Source organism: Schistocerca cancellata, chromosome 3 (genome assembly GCF_023864275.1).
Source record: "Schistocerca cancellata isolate TAMUIC-IGC-003103 chromosome 3, iqSchCanc2.1, whole genome shotgun sequence".
Lineage (NCBI taxonomy): Eukaryota > Metazoa > Arthropoda > Insecta > Orthoptera > Acrididae > Schistocerca > Schistocerca cancellata.
This window is the reverse complement of record NC_064628.1, coordinates 250,698,428-250,720,769: the sequence shown is the minus strand read 5'-3', so window position 1 is coordinate 250,720,769 and position 22,342 is coordinate 250,698,428. Positions and strand designations below refer to the sequence as shown.

Below are 22,342 nucleotides of genomic sequence, written 5' to 3'. Positions count from 1 at the left end.
GCTTCTAAGATACATCGTAGGGTCAGTATTGCCTCACGTGTTCCAACATTTCTATGGAATCCAAAATGATCTTCCACGAGGTCGGCTTCTACCAGTTTTTCCATTCTTCTGTAAAGAATTCGTGTTAGTATTTTGTAGCAGTGGCTTATTAAACTGATAGTTCGGTAATTTTCACTTCTGTCAGCACCTGCTTTCTTTGGGGTTGGAATTATTATATTCTTCTTGAAGTCTGAGGGTATTTTGCCTGTCTCACACATCTTGCTCACCACATGGTAGAGTTTTGTCAGGGCTGGCTCTCCCAAGGATATCAGTAGTTCTAATGGAATGTTGTCTATTCCCGGGACCTTGTTTCGACATAGGTCTTTCAGTGCTCTGTCAAACTCTTCACGCAATATCATAGCTCCCATTTCATCTTCATCTACATCCCCTTCCATTTCCATAATATTGTCCTCAAGAACATCGCCCTTGTATAGTCCCTCTATATACATCTTCCATCTTTCTACTTTCCCTTTTTGCTTAGAACTGGGTTTCCATCTGAGAACTTGATATTCATGCAAATGGTTCTCTTTTCTCCAAAGGCCTGTTTAATTTTCCTGTAGGCAGTATCTATCATATCCCTAGTGAGATAAGCCTCTACATCTTTATATTTGTCCTCTTGCCATCCCTACTTTGCCATTTTCACTTCCTGTCGATCTCATTTTTGAAACTTTTGTATTCCTTTTTGCCTGCTTCATTCACTGCATTTTTATATTTTCTCCATTCATCAATTAAATTCAGTGTTTCTTCTGTTACCCAAGGATTTCTACTAGCCCTCGTCTTTTTACCTACTTGATCCTCTGCTGCGTTCACTACTTCATCCCTCAAAGCTACCCATTCTTCTTCTACTGTGTTTCTTTCCCCCATTCCTGTCAATTGTTCCCTTATGCTCTCCCTGAAACTCTGTACAACCTCTGGTCTAGTAAGTTTATCCAGGTCCCATTTCATTAAATTGCCACCTCTTTGCAGTTTCTTCAGTTTTAATCTACAGTTCATAACCAATAGATTGTGGTCAGAGTCCGCATCTGCCCCTGGAAATGTCTTACAATTTAAAACCTGGTTCCTAAATCCCTGTCTTACCATTATATAATCTATCTGAAACCTTTCAGTATCTCCAGGCTTCTTCCATGTATACAAACTTCTTTTATGATTGCTGAACCAAGTATTAGCTATGATTAATTTATGCCCTGTGCAAAATTCTACCAGGCGGCTTCCTCTTTCATTCCTTACCCCCATTACATATACACCTAATACGTTTCCTTCTCTTCGTTTTCCTCTAATCTAATTCCAGTCACCTATGACTATTAAATTACCATCTCCCGTCACTATCTGAATAATTTATTTTATCTCATCATACATTTCATCAATCTCTTCGTCATCTGCGGAGCTAGTCGGCATATAAACTTGTACTGCTGTGGTAGGCGTGGGTTTCGTATCAATCTTGGCCTCAATAATGCGTTCACTATGTTGTTTGTAGTAGCTTATCCGCATTCCTATCTTTTTATTCATTATTAAACCTACTCCTGCAGTACCCCTATTTGATTTTGTATTTATAACCCTGTATTCACCTGACCAAAAGTCTTGTTCCTCCTGCCACCGAACTTCACTAATTCCCACTATATCTAACTTTAACCTATCCATTTCCCTTTTTAAATTTTCTAACCTACCTGCCCGATTAAGTGATCTGACATTCCACTCTCCGATCCGTAGAACGCCAGTTTTCTTTCTCCTGATAACGACTTCCTCCTGAGTAGTCCCCGCCCGGAGATCCGAATGGGGGACTATTTTACCTCCGGAATATTTTACCCAAGAGGACGCCATCATCATTTAACCATACAGTAGAGCTGCATGCCCTCGGGAAAAATTATGGTTGTAGTTTCCCCTTGCTTTCAGCCGTTAGCAGTACCAGCACTGCAAGGCCGTTTTAGTTAGTGTTCCAAGGCCAGATCACTCATCGAGACTGTTGCCCCTGCAACTACTGAAAAGGCTGCTGCCCCTCTTCAGGAACCACATGTTTGTCTGACCTCTCAACAGATATCCCTCCGTTGTGGTTGCACCTACGGTACGGCTATCTGTATCGCTGAGGCTCGCAAGCCTCCGCACCATCGGCAAGGTCCATGGTTCATGGGTGGGAACAAATTGATATATTACACAAATAAAACAAATACTGCAGGCTGTTGTTTTTTTGTCCCCCCCCCCCTCCCATTTAGTGGTTCTACAGTTAATAATCATATGAACAACGGTTTTGGAGTGCTTTGCCGAAAGTGATAGTTAAGTTCTGTTTAACAGCTTGTAGTTAAAATGTAAATCTGATTATCGAATCACTTCACATGCAAGTTACTATCATTTTATACAATGAACTACAATGTTTATTTCTTAGAAAAAGTGTATTCCTGGGTTTTGTGTCAGCTAAGCTATTTGTAAGACATAAATAAAAGTCGTAGCCTGCAACCAATTACAATCATGGTTAGTTTGCCACATATAGCTATTGAAATTCACAGAGTGTTGCTACAACTGATATTGTATCCAACATTTCTGGCGTCCTCTGGGAGACACAGGGGACAGAGAAGCATTTCAATACTCCACCGTTTATTGCAATGAAAAGGGAATTCTTAGCAATGTTAACAATGAAAGAACAGCTAGCTACTATTTGAGGTAGTCACTTTTCGAACGATAAACTGTTTCCCGGGTTCGATTCCCGGCGGGGTCAGGGATTTTCTCTGCCTCGTGATGACTGGGTGTTGTGTGATGTCCTTAGGTTAGTTAGGTTTAAGTAGTTCTAAGTTCTAGGGGACTGATGACCATAGATGTTAAGTCCCATAGTGCTCAGAGCCATTTGAACCGTTTTTTTTTTTTTTTTTTTTTTTTTGATAAACTGTTGGTGAATTTAAACATGCATCTGCATGATTTCTGAAGCTCGCAGGAGGCGAAATTTCCGGAAAAATTTAACTCTTAAAACCAAGACCTAAATCTATGGAACATAATGGGCTTGCCCCTTTCTCACACGGTATGCTGAGAACCATGGATGAAAGGCAATAGGCAAATTCCATATTTCTAGATTTCTGGAAAGCATTTTACGCGGTGCCCCATTGCAGGCCATTAATGAAGGTAGGAGCTTACGTAATAAGTTCACAGATATGTGAGTGGCTCGAAGACTTCTTAAATAATATAAGAGGTGTAACAAAGAAACGATCCTAAGGCATAATTACAGAAAGCAGTACCTGTATGTTAGAAGTACTGACCCTGGCTGTTGAGACACTAGTCCCACTGTGGCACAAGGCGCTGAATGGCTGCCTCATAAAATTCCCCGGGCTGTGATGTTAACCAGTTCCGCACGTACAGCTGTACGATGTCATCCGAAGTGAATCGTTAGCCCCTCAGTGCCTTTGACCAAGGTGGCCACCTTCTCATTCACTTCCTGCAGCGAGGGACAACAGTGAATGGTCAGCGTTTCTCGCAAACTTTGACCACCTTTCGCCAAGCGATCAAATCAAAACGACCAGGCAATCTCACCCGTGGGGTCATTCCACTCCACGACAATGCAAAGCCTCATACGGCCAACACAGTCGCGGCACTCCTGCAGAAATTCAAATGGGAGGTTCTCGGCCACCCTCGATACAATCCGTACCTCTCTCCCTGTGATTACATCTATTTTGGTCCCCTTTAAACGGCTCTGTATGGCAAACGATTCACCTCAGACAGCGGTACGTGCGGAACTGGTTAACATCGCAGCCCCAGGATTATTATGAGACAGCCATTCACCGCCTTGTGTCACAGTTGGACACGTGTCTCAACAGCCAAGGTCAATACTTCTAACATACAGGGACTTGTTTCTGTAATTATGCCTCCAGCTCGTTTCCTTTTGTACGCCCCTTCTAGAACCCAGTACATTGTCCTCGACGGTGAGTGTTCATCAGAGACAAGAGTACCGTCAGGAGTGACCCAGCGATGTGTGATAAGACCGCTGTTTTTCTCTGTATACATAAATGATTTGGCGGACAGGGTGGGCAGCAATCTGCGGTTGTTTGATGATGATGCCTTGGTGTACGGTAAGGTGACGAAGTTGAGTGACTGTAGGAAGATACAAGACGACTTAGACGAAATATCGAGTTGGTGTGATGAATGGCAGCTGCCGCTAAATGAGGAAAACAGTAAGGTAATGCGGATGAGCAGGAAGAACAAACCTGTAACGTTCGGTTACAATATTACTACTGTCCTGCTTAACACAGTCAGGTCATTTAAATATATGAGCGTAACGTTGCAAAGCGATATGAGATGGAGCGAGCATTTCAAAACTGTGGTTGGGAAGACAAATGGTTGACTTCGGTTTATAGGGAGATGCCGCATATAGGAGGCTAGTGCGACCTATTCTTGAGTACTGCTCGAGTGTTTGGGATCCGTAACGGGTCGGATTGAAGGTAAATATTGAAGCAATTCATAGGCGGGCTGCTAGATTTGTTACCGGTAGGTTCGAACAACATGTCAGTGTTATGGAGATGCTTCGGGAACTCAAATGGGAATCCGTGAAGGGAAGGCGACGTTCTTTTCGATAAACACTATTGTGAAATTTAGAGAACCGGCATTTGAAGCTGACTGCCGAACGATTCTACTGCCGCCAACATGCACTGCGCGTAAGGACCGCTAAGATATGATACGACAAATTAGTGCTCATATGGAGGCGTACAGACAGTCGTTTTTCCCTCAATCTTTTAGAGAGTGGAACAGGAGGGAAATGGCAAGAAGTGGTGCAGGATACCCACCGCCACAGAGCGTACGGTGGCTTGCGAAGTATCCATGTAGATGTAGGTGTAGATGTAATGGTTTTAGAAAGTATAACATGTGACTGAGGTTGCCGTTTTGTAAGACATAAATTTACCTAGTGGTATATTTTTCCAAAGGTTTGAGGAAGCGTTGTACTTAAGAGTATAGCCAACGATAGAAAGACAGAACATTTCAGTGAATACCAAAAAAATGAAAGATACTTGCAGCCTTAAAGTATAGGTTTATTGCTTTTCCTTAATTTATCTATCAAACATACATAAAAAAGGGATGGCCACTTTTGCAGAGGCAACAAATTTTATAAATAATACTTTTAGATATGAAGAAAATAAATGCTTAAAACTTATTTGAAAAATTAATAAATGTTTCTCTGCAAATGTACTAACCTCTAACTTTTTTAAAAAGAGTTATTTGCATCTGCTCAACGAACTGAATATATTAATAATCAGTGTGAGACATAAACAGAGGTCAAGAAGTAGGGCAGTACGTTTCACCTTTTTGGGTGTATATATATATAGTACCGCACAGAAAGAAGTCCAGAGGTGTAAGATCAGGAGAACGGGCTGGCCAATTTATGCGTCCTCCACGTCCTATGAAACGCCCGTCGAGCATCCTGTCAAGGGTCAGCCTAGTGTTAATTGCGGAATGTGCAGGTGCACCATCATGCTGATACCACATACGTCGACGCGTTTCCAGTGGGACATTTTCGAGCAACGTTGGCAGATAATTCTGTAGAAACGCGGTGTATGTTGCAGCTGTTTGGGCCCCTGCAATGAAGTGAGGACCAATGAGGTGGTCGCCAATGATTCCGTACCATACATTTACAGTTCACGGTCGCTGTCGCTCTACCTGTCTGAGTCGGCGAGGATTGTCCACGGACCAGTAACGCATGTTCCGTAGATTCGCTGCCCCGTGGTTTGTGAAACCCGCTTCGTCGGTAAACAGGTAGAACTGCAACGCATTCACTGTTAATGCCCATTGACAGAATCGCACTCGATGATTAAAGTCATCACCATGTAATTGCTGATGTAGCGACAGATGAAACGGGTGAAAGCGGTGACGATGCAGTATGCGCATGACACTACTTTGACTCAGTCCACCGGCTCTCGCAACTGAACGTCGGTGGTTTCAAACGTCAACTTTAGGTTACAGTATCTCCGGATGTAATTAACATTTTACAATGCAACAAACGGCACTGATTACGTATTTGTTTATATGTTCAGATGTGCTAACAAAACTAACGGGGTTCCATTTAAAAAAAACGTAGGTTTGTGTTAAAAAACATACTTCCGTGCATTTTTGTACGGTTTATATTAACCAATTCCACTAGCCCCTCTCCTCACGTTCGGTCTGTGGAATCGATTCGTCAGTATTTGATGTGGTTTACGAAATATATCCAGCGGTAATGTTAGGTGACTCACCCTGTATATATATATATATATATATATATATATATATATATATTCCTGGAAATTGGAAAAAGAACACCGTGAATTCATTGTCCCAGGAAGGGGAAACTTTACTGACACATTCCTGGGGTCAGATACATCACATGATCACACTGACAGAACCACAGGCACATAGACACAGGCAACAGACCATGCACAATGTCGGCACTAGTACAGTGTATATCCACCTTTCGCAGCAATGCAGGCTGCTATTCTCCCATGGAGACGATCGTAGAGATGCTGGATGTAGTCCTGTGGAACGGCTTGCCATGCCATTTCCACCTGGCGCCTCAGTTGGACCAGCGTTCGTGCTGGACGTGCAGACCGCGTGAGACGACGCTTCATCCAGTCCCAAACATACTCAATGGGGGACAGATCCGGAGATCTTGCTGGCCAGGGTAGTTGACTTACACCTTCTAGAGCACGTTGGGTGGCACGGGATACATGCGGACGTGCATTGTCCTGTTGGAACAGCAAGTTCCCTTGCCGGTCTAGGAATGGTAGAACGATGGGTTCGATGACGGTTTGGATGTACCGTGCACTATTCAGTGTCCCCTCGACGATCACCAGTCGTGTACGGCCAGTGTAGGAGATTGCTCCCCACACCATGATGCCGGGTGTTGGCCCTGTGTGCCTCGGTCGTATGCAGTCCTGATTGTGGCGCTCACCTGCACGGCGCCAAACACGCATACGACCATCATTGGCACCAAGGCAGAAGCGACTCTCATCGTTGAAGACGACACGTCTCCATTCGTCCCTCCATTCACGCCTGTCGCGACACCACTGGAGGCGGGCTGCACGATGTTGGGGCGTGAGCGGAAGACGGCCTAACGGTGTGCGGGACCGTAGCCCAGCTTCATGGAGACGGTTGCGAATGGTCCTCGCCGATACCCCAGGAGCAACAGTGTCCCTAATTTGCTGGGAAGTGGCGGTGCGGTCCCCTACGGCACTGCGTAGGATCCTACGGTCTTGGCGTGCATCCGTGCGTCGCTGCGGTCCGGTCCCAGGTCGACGGGCACGTGCACCTTCCGCCGACCACTGGCGACAACATCGATGTACTGTGGAGACCTCACGCCCCACGTGTTGAGCAATTCGGCGGCACGTCCACCCGGCCTCCCGCATGCCCACTATACGCCCTCGCTCAAAGTCCGTCAACTGCACATACGGTTCACGTCCACGCTGTCGCGGCATGCTACCAGTGTTAAAGACTGCGATGGAGCTCCGTATGCCACGGCAAACTGGCTGACACTGACAGCGGCGGTGCACAAATGCTGCGCAGCTAGCGCCATTCGACGGCCAACACCGCGGTTCCTGGTGTGTCCGCTGTGCCGTGCGTGTGATCATTGCTTGTACAGCCCTCTCGCAGTGTCCGGAGCAAGTATGGTGGGTCTGACACACCGGTGTCAATGTGTTCTTTTTTCCATTTCCAGGAGTATATATATATATATATATATATATATATATATATATATATATATATATATATATATATATAAGCAAAAATCTGAACAAAGAGAAATATTATTATTATTCACTATTTCAAAGATTTCTACTCTTGACAAAATGTTTAGTTTGAGAAACAAACAAACCAGCATCTTTACATACTTTTTATATTTGAACCTAGTGTCTTCTGGCGTAAATTTCTGAGATAATGAAATTTAGAAAGGACTAATTAAGCAGAAACGAGCGAAAGCAGAAAACTACCTTCATTACCTAAAACTAAGTTCCTACATGACACATAAAGGTACGAACTGGAAAACTGTCCAACACTGAGCAACAAATCATTTGTCATCTGTCTAATACCATAAAGTGCCTGACAAGTAAAGAAGCAGATTTTAAATCTAAATTGATATCGTTTCTTCCAGAAAATTTCTCTTGCTATAGAACTACGAATTAACGATATTATGGTACAGAAGATAGAGGTGTTTATTTTTGTCATTAACTTGAACTAGTTCCTGTGGTATGTTTAATTTTGTTACGCTTGAGCCCATGTGCTATTAGTAATCGCTAAGTAAGCAGAATTTTATACACGCAGACGTTTGGTAATCTGTAAACTGACTCGTCCTGCTAAATTTCTATAGAAATTCTCGCCATGATCTACTGAATATGGAATAATCGATTTACGTAACTATCTAAATATTGCGACAATAATGTCACTGTTTTACCACCACAATATTTTCCAATGATAAATAATTTTCTTTCAGTTAATACTATAATAAACCAACATTTGGTAGCGTAAGGTAAGAACATTAAAGTTATAAACAAACTGGTTATTCACTTAATACAAGTGATTCTTCTTTTTCTTTTTCGTAGCGTTTATCATGTTTTCCAAGAGGTCTGCTTTTTCAGGATTTACGAAGTTTATTATTTAAGTCTGTGGCCGGATGCCCTTCCTGGGGACATCTGTCTGCATACCACGTGAACTTTGTTCTGTGTGTTATCGTATTTTATTTGTTAGTGAATCGTATTATATGAGATGGATTTAGGGACCTAGCCCAGCATTTGCCTAAACGAGCGTGGGGAACCGACTAAAAACTACACTAATGCTGGCCATTGTACAAACCGCACGGATCCTATCTGGGTCTAGCTCATCTCCCTACCTCACAGTCTAGCCTACCCCATGTTACGCTGTAGAACAGACCACTTGACATGAATATTGGTGGTGTGGTAGTGTGTTGGGGCTTTATGGGCGCTCAACATAGAGGTCATCAGCGCCCTGACACACATTAAAAGGAACGAATGTGGACAGACCTAAGAAAGCTAAAGCACACAATCAAAGAAAGCAGGAAAAGAAGGAAAATGTTACATAATAAAGTAAAACCTAAGGAAAGGGGAAACATAGCAACAAGAATGTCACAGGAAATTGTTATTGGCTGGCCACTTACATAAAATATGGGCGAGCTTTTCACACAGTGAGCAAATTAAAATCCTCTCCCTAAAATCTTTGTAAAAACATTTGACAGGGCACAGAACTTTAAAACTTTAGCCACATTCGTCTGAGTGTTGCCTAAAAGAGATGGCAGGTCCGCTGGCAAGTCAGCCGCGACCCGCTGGTCAGAAAATAAAACGCAATCCAATAAAACATGGCGCACAGTGACCTGGACGCCGCAAGCACCACACATTGGAGGGTCCTCTCGCCGGAGCAGGAAGCCATGCGTCATAGGGCTGTGGCCTATTCGAAGCCGAGTGAGGAGAGCCTCGTCCCGTCGATGGGGCTGAAAGGAAGTACACCACACACGCGTTGTGGGCTTGACTATACGGAGCTTATTGTCAGTCACTTCCAGCCACTCATCCTCCCACTGACGCATGACCCGTGAGCTCAACAGCGAGGTGAGTGTGTGCAAGGGGATAGCACACTGAGATACTTGTGGGGCGAGGCACGCCTCCTTGGCTGCGAGATCTGCCCTTTCATTCCCAGCAATGCCGTCATGCCCCGGAACCCAGCAGAAAGCTACAACCTTACCCAGTCGCTGTAGTCGGAGGAGGGCATCCTGGATGGTCTGGACAATTTTGTCTGCCGGATACAAACGTTGCAATGAGTGAAGGGCACTGAGTGAATCGGAACAGACAAGAAATTTAGGAGAGGAAGAATGTCTCATGTGCTCCAGTGCCCGCAAGATCGCAGACAATTCTGCATCAAAGACAGTAAAAGTCTGAGGCAGTCGGACCTTGAGGACACGATCCGGAAAAACAACTGAGCAACCAACAGAGTCCCCTTGTTTCGATCCATCCGTAAAAACAGCTACATAGTCGTGGTGCTCGGATAAAATGGCAGAAAATGCTGCATTAAAAACGGTGGCAGAAGTGCAATCTCTCTTGTACTGCAATAAATCTAAAAACACTCCGGGCCTCTTCAGTAACCAGGGTGGCAGGCGGTTATAACCTTGGATTTGGGGTTGTACAGACTCCACACCGAGGGACTCTAGTACACGTTGCACACGTATCCCAAACGGCAACGTAGCCCGGGGACGGCGGGAAAAAAGGCGGTCCAGAGGTGGATGGGCAACAAGACGGTGGGCAGGCGAGTTGGGAGCTGCAAGAAACTTAGAAGCCTGGCGCACCAGCAGGAGCTGCCGCCGGATGGTAAGTGGCGGTTCGCCAGACTCAGCACAGAGGCTGGGTACGGGACTGGTCCGATAAGCACCCGTGGCCAGTCGAATCCCAGCATGGTGAACAGCCTCAAGGATCCGCAAATAAGATGGCCTCGCTGACCCATATACTGTGCACCCATACTCCAGCCGTGAACGCACAAAAGCTCCATAAAACTGAAGGAGACGCGCCCAAGACCTGTGGCTGAGACACTTGAGGATGTTCAGTGCCTTCAGCGTTCTGGCTTTCAAGTCACGTAGGTGTGGCAGCCATGACAACCTGGAGTCCAAAATTAGGCCCAGAAACCGCACTGTGTCTCTAAAATGTAGGACAGTATCCCCCATATGCAAGGCAGGCAAAGTAAAAACACGACGAGAACGATTAAAATGAACACAAACACACTTATCGGCAGAAAACCGAAAACCTGTCTTTGCAGCCCACTCCTCTAACCGCCGCACTGTTAGCTGCAACTGACGGCTCACGGTTGCAACACTGGAGGAGGAACAGGAAACAGCAAAGTCGTCCACAAATAAGGAGCACTGTACTGGACTCCTCACTGTAGACGTTATACTGTTGATGGCTATGGCAAAGAGGGTAACGCTTAAAACACTGCCCTGGGGGACACCGTTCTCTTGCTCAAAGCGATCAGACAGTGTGTTACCAACTCGGGTCCGAAAAAACCGCTGAGACAGGAAAGACCGAATGAAAATGGGGAGGCGGCCACGAAAGCCCCATTGATGCAGTTGTGCAATAATATAGTGTCTCCAAGTAGTATCATATGCCTTCCAGATATCAATATTCAGAATGCTAGGAGTTTTACAGTCTTATGTAAGTAGAGTGTGATTTTCCTATGGATGAACCCTATAAAACTAAAATCATTAGATAATATAACTATCCAGTAAATTAGATCTTATTTCAACTTACCAGCAAGCAGATCAGTGAAATTCATGATTTAGTATAGAACAAGTACAAGGATTTCGAAACGATGTTCATATTTAAGTACATTAAACTAGTTTACTGCATCGCAGGAAGATCAGTATCATTCATTTGTAGATCGAATGACTCTCTTAAAAGCATTTTGACTTGTATTGAACTGGTGAGTATCTGAGTTGATAAGCACTAAATTGATACTATCCAAACATGAACTGCTATGTAGCAATCGTGTGTATGGAATTATTGAATCAATTTTGTTCTGTTGTATAATCCCAGCAGAAGCTAAGACACTACAGGACTGCCTCATTAAATCCTTCTATGCTAAACGCAAAACAAACAATCGGGACACCAATAGGAAAAATTGCTTTTATGTGTTATCTTGGAGGTGGAGTTGCGTGTAACTGTGGGGAATACTTGATGGTAATCTACGCCCGTATGAGACGAAATCTGGGGCTCGTCTTACGTCGACATCAGTGTCAATCTCCTGGATGAACATCAGAAGTATTCGGACACCACTATGTAATGCGGAAGTACCCACTATGTGTTACGAGCGGGGACCACCATTATAGAACGAGATGGGGAGAATCGTGTGACTGCTAATAAACTCTTCCGAATCCTGAAATAGCCGACCCCTTAGAAAAAGTGATAAAGGCTACGGCAAAGAAGGAGAATCACTTGTGTTAAGTGGCAACCAGTTGGTTTGTAACAGTAATAGCAGAACCGGTCTGCCAGAAGAGTTCAACGGCTTCGACTGTAGGCTAGCCATTGAGTGTCATCTGAATCAGAAACTCACCAGGTACGTTTTAACCCTTGTAGAGCCGCCCCAGCCGACTGTGGGTGATGAGGCTGTGAAATACAACACGAAGAAGCAAACACAGTTAAAACAAGAACAGGTAGATCTCCTGTACCGAAGGACAGGGCCCGTAGAGTATTGCAAAATGTGATTGCAAAAACTCGCATGAAATCAGCAGAAGGAACCACTCGTGACTTTCTAAGTGCTATCCGGCTAGCAGAATGAGTGTGGTCGAACATCTCATGTCTAAAGTTTCGGTAGCCAATAACAAACGACTCTGGAGGTGGCGTAAAAAGAGACGCCACTCGACTGTGGAAAATTGCAAACGAGTGATTTGAGGTGATGAATCACGCTGTATCCTTTGACAATCCCAAGGAGGGGTTTGATTCTGGTGAATGCCTGGAGAATTATATCTGCTATCGTGGGAAGTAACGATAGTGAAGTACAGAGTAGGTCGTGTTGTAGTACAGGGCTGCTATTCGGGATTAACAAGACGCTAAGTGCAGAAGGATAAGAAAACATTTTACGGAACTGCGTATTGCATACAGTAGGGAAACAACTCGGAGAGCGTGACTGTACCAGCATGACAATGCATTCTGTCACAAAGCAGCATCTGTGAGGCAATGTCCTGTGGACAACAACATTCCTGAAGTGGACTATTCTGCCCAGAGTCCCGGCCTGAACACAATAGAACATCTGTGGTGTGAGTCAGGACGTCGACTCCATTCCGGACTCCAGTGTCCAGGATCACTCCCTTCTGTCTTTTCTGTTCTTGAGGAATAATGGGCGGCCATTCCTGCATAGACATTCAGACACCTAACTGTTGTTGTCCCCCAGAAGAGTTCAAGCCATATAAAGACAAGGGTGGACACAGGTCGCATTAATGGCTACTAGTACACTGGATGAGATAGTGTATTCGGATGGTATTCTACACACAGCAGAGATGAGCAGTGGACCGCGACTTACGTTGACAGCAATGTCGACCTCCTGATTGAAGAGCCGTACGAGCCCACGGATGTTGAGACGCGCGATCCTCAGCAGTTCCTGGCGCGTCAGCACGTACTCCGTGGTGGTGGTCATGTTGTCGCCGCCCTCGTCCGGCGGCGTGCTCTGAGAGGGAGGCTGCGGAACAACAGTGGAAGGTGTTAACTGCGTGTGGTAGTTATAACAGCGATACGCATAGACGATATGCCAGCGCAACAAGCAGAGAATGAGCGGTGATATGCTGAGACATTTGTGTGTTGATTCTGAAGGGGGAACGTTCATGAAATTGAACGAAAACGTCACTTTCCAATCAGTTTAATTTTATTTATTAGTACATCTCATGGACGGTAAGTGACAGAATAAAAAACTTTAGGTACAACTTTAAATAGCATTTCCAGAAAATTACGTTATTTTTTTAAGTTTATGAGTCTATGAAGGCTATAATTATAAAATATTGTACACTTTTTTCTATAAACCTAATAAATTTGGCCTGCAGAGTAAGTTTTGTAATTTTCAGCGTAAGATGACGAATGGGGCAAAGTGCTTGGAATTTTGCATGAATTCATTATACTTGCAGTATTAAAATTCAAAATTTATTTAAATTCTCCTAGTCGATATATTAAAAATAGCCTCCCGAGAGAAGTTTACTATTTGCAAAGAGGTTAAACTTAAAAAAATATGGAAATTTCTAGAACAGTTTCTGACAAAAATGTCCGTATATTATTTTTTTTAAATAGAATTTTTTAATTGCACAAAAAGTCAAATACATATAATCATAGAAACTCAACAGTAAATCTGTTAATTTCATGTAAAACATGGTACAAAATTTCATTACTGTAGCTAGAAAATGGTGCATTTGGTGAATATTTTAAATAATGTGTGTTTTTCATGGACGTCCCCTCCTAATACAGTTACCTTACATGCCCAATGGTACTGGCGCAGCAATAGTTAAGTTGTGTGATCACTAGATGAGGAGAACCATTGGTTCAGTTGGACTTGGCTTTGGAAGCAGATCGGCAGCAGCCGTTCTAAGGAAACATTTCGGAATTTCCTTGTACTGCTGCTTCCGTAAACAACTTCTCTCGGAATATGTAGACGGGAATTTGTACCTTGGTCGGTTGGCGCCTGTGTTTAAACCACGCGACAGAAATCAAACTAACCACACAAAAAAAAGAAACCAATATCCTCGTGGAACAGCAGAAAAAATTTTAACATAAATAAATAGGTAATATTTTTATATAGAAAAGGATTCTTCGTTATTATTGAAAATGTTATGAACTGCCTTCGTCTGATTTGCCTTGATAATTACAGATAGTGAAACAGTGGTATGAATCACAAAAATAAACCTAGTTTCAGAATATTAGTAAAAAATCAGGAAATTGTAAGTATTTTTGCAGTATGGAGGATTTACTTTATTAAAATTGATTCTATCCATGCACTTACTAAAATGATATTTTCACAACTTGTTTGTTTCCCTTCAAACAGTTAAGAAAATTCACTAAAGTTGGTCTGAAAACTGAAGATGTTTTACATTTACGTTATTTTGAAAATTCAGAAATGATTGGTCCTCTGATTTCTGTAGTGCCGTTCATTTATTTACTTATAGTTTTTTATCGACTATGTCAGATTACATGCGGATGTCTTGTTCGTGTGTACATTGCACATTAATTTTCCTGAAAATTCGTTATTTTTAGCACTCGGCATATTCTATGCGATGCAACACATTTACATAAAATCGAGAATACTTGGAAAATGGGGAGGGCGCTATGAGAATTAAAGAAAGCTAATAATTCTTATTGCAGTACAGGAGTGGAGATATTGAAAATGATGTAATTAGAGGGAGGGACAGGTATAGCATCAGGAACACAGAGGCTTGGAGCGGAGTGTACAGACACACACTGAAGAGGGAGGGAAAACTCTTAAGGTATATAGCATCCAATCCACATTTGAACCCTCCAACCACAACGCAGTTTTCTCACAGTCCTCTGTATTCCGCGAGTGCAGAGCACTTTCTGGCCATGGGCAATTTAAGTAAATATGTTTTAAAGGTAATTATTCTGTCCTTGGTATTATTTCAGAAGCAGTACTGGGAAGATGGACCAAAGATGGCTTCTAAAACAATTATTGCTCTTGCATGTTTATATTTGAAGAAGCTTGAGCCACGAGCTGCGCAAGGAGGGCCTCTGCAGAGCGAAGATACCTGAGTACTTGACCGGCGCACCGTGCATCCATGGAATTGCTTGCTGATAAAGGGGAGTAACATTCTTTAAACCTCTTGGTGATTTGTTTCGTTGTCTACTTGCCTTCCTTATTCTTTTATGGTTTGTACGCGACCCTCAGAGTTGTACTCGGTCGCCTCTTTGATCGTATATGTAGGCAGTATTATTGTACTAAGACACTAGTAGTCGTTTAAAAATTTGTCCTGTTACTATATGGCCATTCCCTTCTGGTTGTACCCATGTTCTAATTAATCAGCTCTTTGTCGTAAATACAGTCGGAACAACTGTACTAAGGCACAGATTGCCTTTAAACAAAAGAGGGACCTTGTGGTTAGATTTAGCCGTTAACCAGTTTAATTCTTTGAGTGTAATCTCATTTCTCAGTCATTAGTAATAATCTGAACAACCTGTTGTATTAAGGTGTTCGTTTCCGTGTTCGAAAGACCCGGTAATTATTGGTGTATTTTAGCTGGACCTTGTGGTTCCTTCGAGTGAGTTCTCTTGTAATAAGTGTTTAAAAGTAATGTTTTCACACGTTCCTTCAGAGCGGTCTTAATAACTGACAATCAGTTTAACTTTGAAAACATTAACGCCAACTGTCACCATGGGATCCAGTCGCACCTTGGTTGGCTCAAAAATGGTTCAAATGGCTCTGAGCACTATAGGACTTAACATCTATGGTCATCAGTCCCCTAGAACTTAGAACTACTTAAACCTAACTGACCTAAGGACAGCACACAACACCCAGCCACCACGAGGCAGAGAAAATCCCTGACCCCGCCGGGAATCGAACCCGGGAACCCGGGCGTGGGAAGCGAGAACGCTACCGCACGACCACGAGATGCGGGCGCACCTTGGTTGCCGATTGAAATTAAGAGATTGGTTGCTTTGAAGTAAACCTTATCATTGTCATATTGTTTGCTAATCTGTTTAACCCTTAAGCACAGGTGCGCATCTTAACCCCGAAACTTCCGACATAGAGCTTTCAAATTAAAAGTTAAGTCATCTGTTTTGAGTAGCTGAACCACTCGTGTCATCAGTGGGGTTTATATAGTTTTCATGTGTTGCAGAAGGGCATTTAATAAGAGAGACTGTGTCCAGTGCGGTAGTAAATACCGCTATTTTATCCGATAACAGGCGGGCTGCAGGTCCGGCTGCCTTGTAATCATTGACATATTGTTTGGTGTTTTGCAATACAGCACTTCAGATTTCTTTTGCAAAGATTACAAACTTATTCAACTTAAGGCTTAGGATCAAAATAATTTTTCAAGTTTTTTATTTTGTTAAAGAAAATTTTATGGTTATATGCTTCGATTATCTGTAAAACATAGTTTATATGTTGTTGAATAAATAGGTTGTGTGAAAAAAGTTATATTGGTGGATCCTCCATTCCCTATTCTTCTTAATTCCAGTTAAGTACCACGCATGAAATAAAAATTGTAGAAGAGTACTGGTTGAACTACCAAGATGGAGAGACATACTTCGTGTTGTTGCAGTATGTGACACTGAACACATGGAGAAAATAATCTGTACTGAAGCAATCTATAAGTGCTTATGAGAGCATGGTTCCCTTAGTCAGAATGGTATATAAGCTACAAATTACTTGAGATTAGTTGCTCTAATCTGGTATGTATTCAATGATGCCATACAATGTTTTGTTTCCAATGTTTATCTGATCACTAAGCAGACTTTTGTTGTGTGTCAATGTACTATATATTTGACAGTCTCTCTTTATGAGGATGTGTATGCTGCCACTGAATTTGATTATATTCATGTCTTTTGGTTTAGTGTTAGCTGTCGGATGTTATTTTTAATGTTGTGTGAACTGTGCTGCATGGTCTGATTTGTTCTTTATACTGGGCGTGAAAGATCTTAGTTGTCAGCATTGTGCATGAAACATGACAATAAATGTATGTTGCTAGGTGTATGATTGTTGGGAAATGGTAGATGCTGGCTATTGATAGCGTATGTTTTTGGTTTTAATATCAGCGTATATTTCTATATTGTATTGTGTATTTTCTTTCCTAAGTATATTAATGAATGACAGAAGTAACAAGCAAATAATCACTGTTCAGCCATGGGGAAAAAAATCATTGCTGTTGACACCAGTTCATTAACTAAAGCCGTTTTCCACTATATGCTGGGTTTGAAAAGTGTCCTAGGCATGGCCCATTTGGAAATGTTAAGTGCTTGCTTTCCTGTGACCATTCTGCTGACTCAACCAACCAGTTACAAAGGGACTTACAATTGGATATTGACTCAGAACCACAGTGACTCTTAACTTCTTGACATTAATGTATCATTGCCAGAGGTAGAGGAAGTGATAAGTGACATAATGAAAATTTGAATTTGTAGGAAGCACTAATCAAAGGTGTCACAGAGTTACCTGCAATATGAGAAATGTGCTTCAACTGAAATTTAGTCATCAATGCATGTACAACTCATTACTCATAAATTATTTGGAGGTCAGCTTTTGTAATATATGTAAAGTATTTTTTGTAAATATTCATAATTTTTTATATCTGTATTGTTCTATGGTGTTATTCTAATAGTCAATGACAATCAATCCAGATATGCAGTGGCACCAAGAAGCTTTATTTGGGCGTTTACATTAGAGTTAAGCACAGTTAGAAGAAGCTCATTACGAGAACTATGAAACTGAAAGAACAACTGACACTGAAGAGATTAAGTAGTAGATATGACACAGGCAGAATTCGGAATAGTGAATATCACATTGAATGAATCTTATAAGTACTACCCTTGGTCAGCAATAGGAAGTCAAATCCACTCTTACAGAAAAGAAAAAGTAAAATAGGTATGATAATAACAAACACATCAACAATGCTGTTGTATCAGTGAGGTGTATCAACTCTGTTGTATCTACGAATAAGCATGATATATGGATACACTGTAGTACATGGTTTTGAAAAGAGTATATATATATATATATATATATATATATATATATATATATATATATATATATATATATATATTGAAATAAAGAAGGACAAAAATACAGTATCTCTAAGTTGCTCCCATGATTCCTGGGTGTACTACCACATCTGATCATCGAAATTCCACATTAGTTTGCTGTACAACCGTTCCACCACCATTGAGTGGCACTGATGGACATTCCAGCAGTACCATCTAACAATGATGAACAGTATTTGCTGAGATATTGGGGACTTTGCTGACTGGATCTGACAGTACAATTAAAATTCTGGAAGCAACATGTATCCCGAGGAAGCCTCAGATCACATGTTACTTCTATATTGTCTTTATTGATAGAAACTAAAAAGGAAAGGGTTTCTAGGAGAAACATAGGATGTATTGGGTTACAGAAATCGATGCTATGCATACAGGTATGCAGAATGCAGATAGTAGGCTGTCCATCTAAGATTTCTTGATGAAGTGTGTGTATAAACATTAAAAAAATGATTTTAACAGGATTGTAGGTTCACAATGTTACATGTAAATGCTCACAAAAAGTTAAAAATCAAAAAGCAAAAAAAAAAAAACATAAAATTTAAATGAAACATTACATTCAGCACATTTATAAAATGATTTTCACTGACAACTAATACATAAACAGAGTTCTACAGATTGCCTCAGGAAATAAATCAGCTGTTCAGTTTGGTCAATGAAACTAAAATAGACTTTGAAATAGTCAATATTCAGTGTGTAAAATAAATATAAATTTTTGTCTAAAGTCATGCTGGAAATCTCTAAATTCAATACTGTACAGGTAATATGAGAGGTTCAATATAGCACAAATGAAACAAGAGAAATGGTAAATGTTTGCAAAATACTGAAGAAGCAGGAAATAATTAATCTGAAAACATTCAGGCTACCAGCCAACAGTACAAATCATTTAACAAAAAAGGTAACAGAAATTACAGTGAAATAAACATTCAATGGCTTTGAGAGAAATGTAAACAATGAAATCATGAAATATTATAAGGATGAACTGGTGTGTGGTGCAAAATGAGTTAATGGCTATTGTTGAACAGTGAAAATTGTAATTTCAGCTACCCCAGTGGAAAAAATGTTAAGTACATCAATGTGAAAAAATATGCAACAAACACAACAGATACCTACAGTACAGGGGTAAACTCTATTACAATGTGAAGGAAACAGATAATGATGAACAAGTATATTATCCAGTAAATCTGAGGAAAACTATTGCAAATCAGTGGTACAGATTGGCCTCATAAAGGGCTGTAGTCTGTAACAGATCCAATATGTTAAAAATTTATAAAGAGGAAAAGACTGAAATAAAAAGTGAAGTGAGCAGCTTACAGGTTAAAGTATCATTTGAAATATGATAGAAGACATGCTCCTGATTAAAGAGAGAGGATAGTTAACACTGCCTATGGTTAAGTCTATAATAATGGAGATAAGATGTAATAACAATGACATACAAATATATATGATAATTTGGGAAGATGAAAGGAAGGAAAATTAATAATTCATACATGCATGATGGAAATTAAGATGGACCTTCAGGAAGAAGAAAGATTTAGCAACTACAAAGAAATATTTCTGCCAACAAGTAAAAAATACTACTTTAAATATATTAACATGCAACAAGGGAAAAACTTCGTTTGCTTAATATACAACATGTGTCAAAATGTAATATGAACACTGAAAAGGTTGGAAATGTGATTTGCTAAAAAATCATGTTAGAAGCGTGGGGAAGTAAGATGGTGAAAATTACATAAAGCAAGGAAATAAAGAAATTTGTGGAAAATGTTTGTGTGGTAGGTTTTCTTATTGATGAAAACAGTTACTTGGTTATTGAGAAGGATACTATCATACTATCACAAATGCTTTATTACAGTTACATACTTGTTGATACCATGATATAAGAAGGAGAAACGGCTAATATAACCAACCAAAAGACTGTATTATTTTAACCAGTTGAGATTTGAGTACAGCATATACATCAGTTTTTCTATAACTGAAATTTGAAAAATGTTGAACAGTTTGTGTTTAGGACAGAGTGCATAAATTTCTGATTAGTTCTGAACCCACGAGAATTTATTTGAAAGACTTCCACACTGCAGTTTGTTGTTTTTGTGCAAAATATGAAAATGCATTTCACTACAATATATGACATGTTAGTTTTCCCAGATTGGTTAATTTCTGTGAGCTTGTAGACTGGAAGATATGCATTCTCATTACAATTTAACCTACTGTAAGATGGTACCACCTCAAGTGCAGTTATCTAGTTCTTCTGTTGTAAATATTTAATTACTTCTGCACTTACTTTAACTTGAAAGGATTTTTGGATTTTATGAGTTGATAACTGCCTACATTGCTGGTCTGGAATCACAAAATAAAACTGCATTCTCTAATGTATGTAAATACTGTAGTTGTTTAGCTGACCTATTTACAGTACTGATGACTTCAATTTCCCCAAAAATTTGAGTGGTGCAATCCTAAAGCTTGAGAGAATGAGGAAGTTTTGCTGTATACTCCTATGTCATTTCTTTCTTCTTCCATTAATGAACCATCTGCATAGATGTTGAGCCATAGATCTTGAGAGTGTCTTGGCGTTATTGTTTCCAATGCGCTCATTATTAATTTATGTTTCAATTTTTTACCCATTAAGTATAAAAGGTATTGCAACTTAGGAAACACAGTTTGAGAGAGTGGGAAAAGTTCCAACTATCAGCAGTTCATTTTTTGATCTTATGTCTTCCATCTTTGGCTGAGGTTAATGTGTGTTTCCAACTGTCTGTTGCAGTAGGCTCTAATCCAGTAAGAATTCTCACAGATAATAAGACTGTTGACTTTACTCGACCAGCTATAGTTCTTAACGATGGTTCTGGACTTTTTCTAACCTATTGACATTTCCTGTAGTGGCTGTAATATATGCTACACTACCATATGTTAAAATTTGTATTATGTAAGTTTTGTAACTGTTGTTAAGTACAGTCCCTGAACATCTCTGTTTACTACCAGCCAATCACTTCCCTACACCAAGTCTGTTTTTGCCTGTCTCAGCATGTTTATTTGTTTTGTTCTATCAGTTTCATTTTTGATTCATATATACCCCTAAATATTTAGCGTGTTCATTCCTATATATGTCTTCCATCCAATTTTCACAGTTACTTTTGGATGACAATGACAAGAAGATTGTGGCAATGTTTATGAAGTGTTGCACACTGGAGTGCTGTGTACTCTTGTGTGAAATCAGGAATGTAATATTACAGTTGATTATCATTCTAACAGAGCAATAGGAAATGGAGGACTCTAACTATAACAACCAGGGAATACTTCTGATAATAAATGTAAGTTATTGCACTTCTTTGTAGAATGAATCCAATTGAAGGTTGAAAAGCAAACAAATTGCCTTTGGTTCCATTCACATATTGGTGGGACAAATAGTAGTTTACTTGTTATCAATGTTAAATAATGGGGTTCACCTCTGTGTTCTGTACTTTGTTCAGCTCTTTGCTTAAATCTGGCCACAATACATCAAGTAATACTAAATATGGGAAACAGATACTTTCTGTCTGTAGAATATACAAGTATGACAATAAAGAATTCACATGGTTTAAATGACTCTGAGCACTATCGGACTTATCATCTGAGGTCATCAGTCCCCTAGAACTTATAACTGCTTAAACCTAACTAACCTAGGGACATCACACACATCCATGCCCGAGGCAGGATTCAAACCTGTGACCATAGCAGCAACGCAGTTCCAGACTGAAGTGCCTACTGGCCAGCCAATAAAGAATTCATGAATGGTTTTAAGTAATAGAGATAATGATAATACATAACAACAGATGGAATAATCTTTTATTTGATGTTATATGGTTAGATTTTGCCTAGGTCAGGTAGAAATGCTTGTAGCAAATAGCATCCACAGATTGACATACATTAATGCCTTAAAATTTGTGTAGTAGAAAATCTTTCTCTCATGTGGGACAAATAGATCTATCAGTTCAGTTCAGGGATTCTTATTTTAATGTCAGGAGATTTTATTTTCATGTCAAATATGTGTAATTAATGCTGGCTACATATAGGTGAAATATTTTAACGGGTGT

General features: G+C 40.7%; 1 protein-coding gene across 2 annotated transcripts in view; it reads right to left on the bottom strand.

Annotated features, from left to right (window-relative positions):
- The window catches only part of LOC126174891 (uncharacterized), an 81,537-nt gene that overhangs the window by 5,463 nt on the left and 53,732 nt on the right, over positions 1-22,342 (bottom strand). For both annotated transcript variants that reach the window (XM_049921314.1, XM_049921313.1), the window contains exon 5: positions 13,045-13,200. In XM_049921314.1, the coding sequence (XP_049777271.1) occupies positions 13,045-13,200 (156 nt within the window). The remainder of the gene's footprint in view (positions 1-13,044; positions 13,201-22,342) is intronic.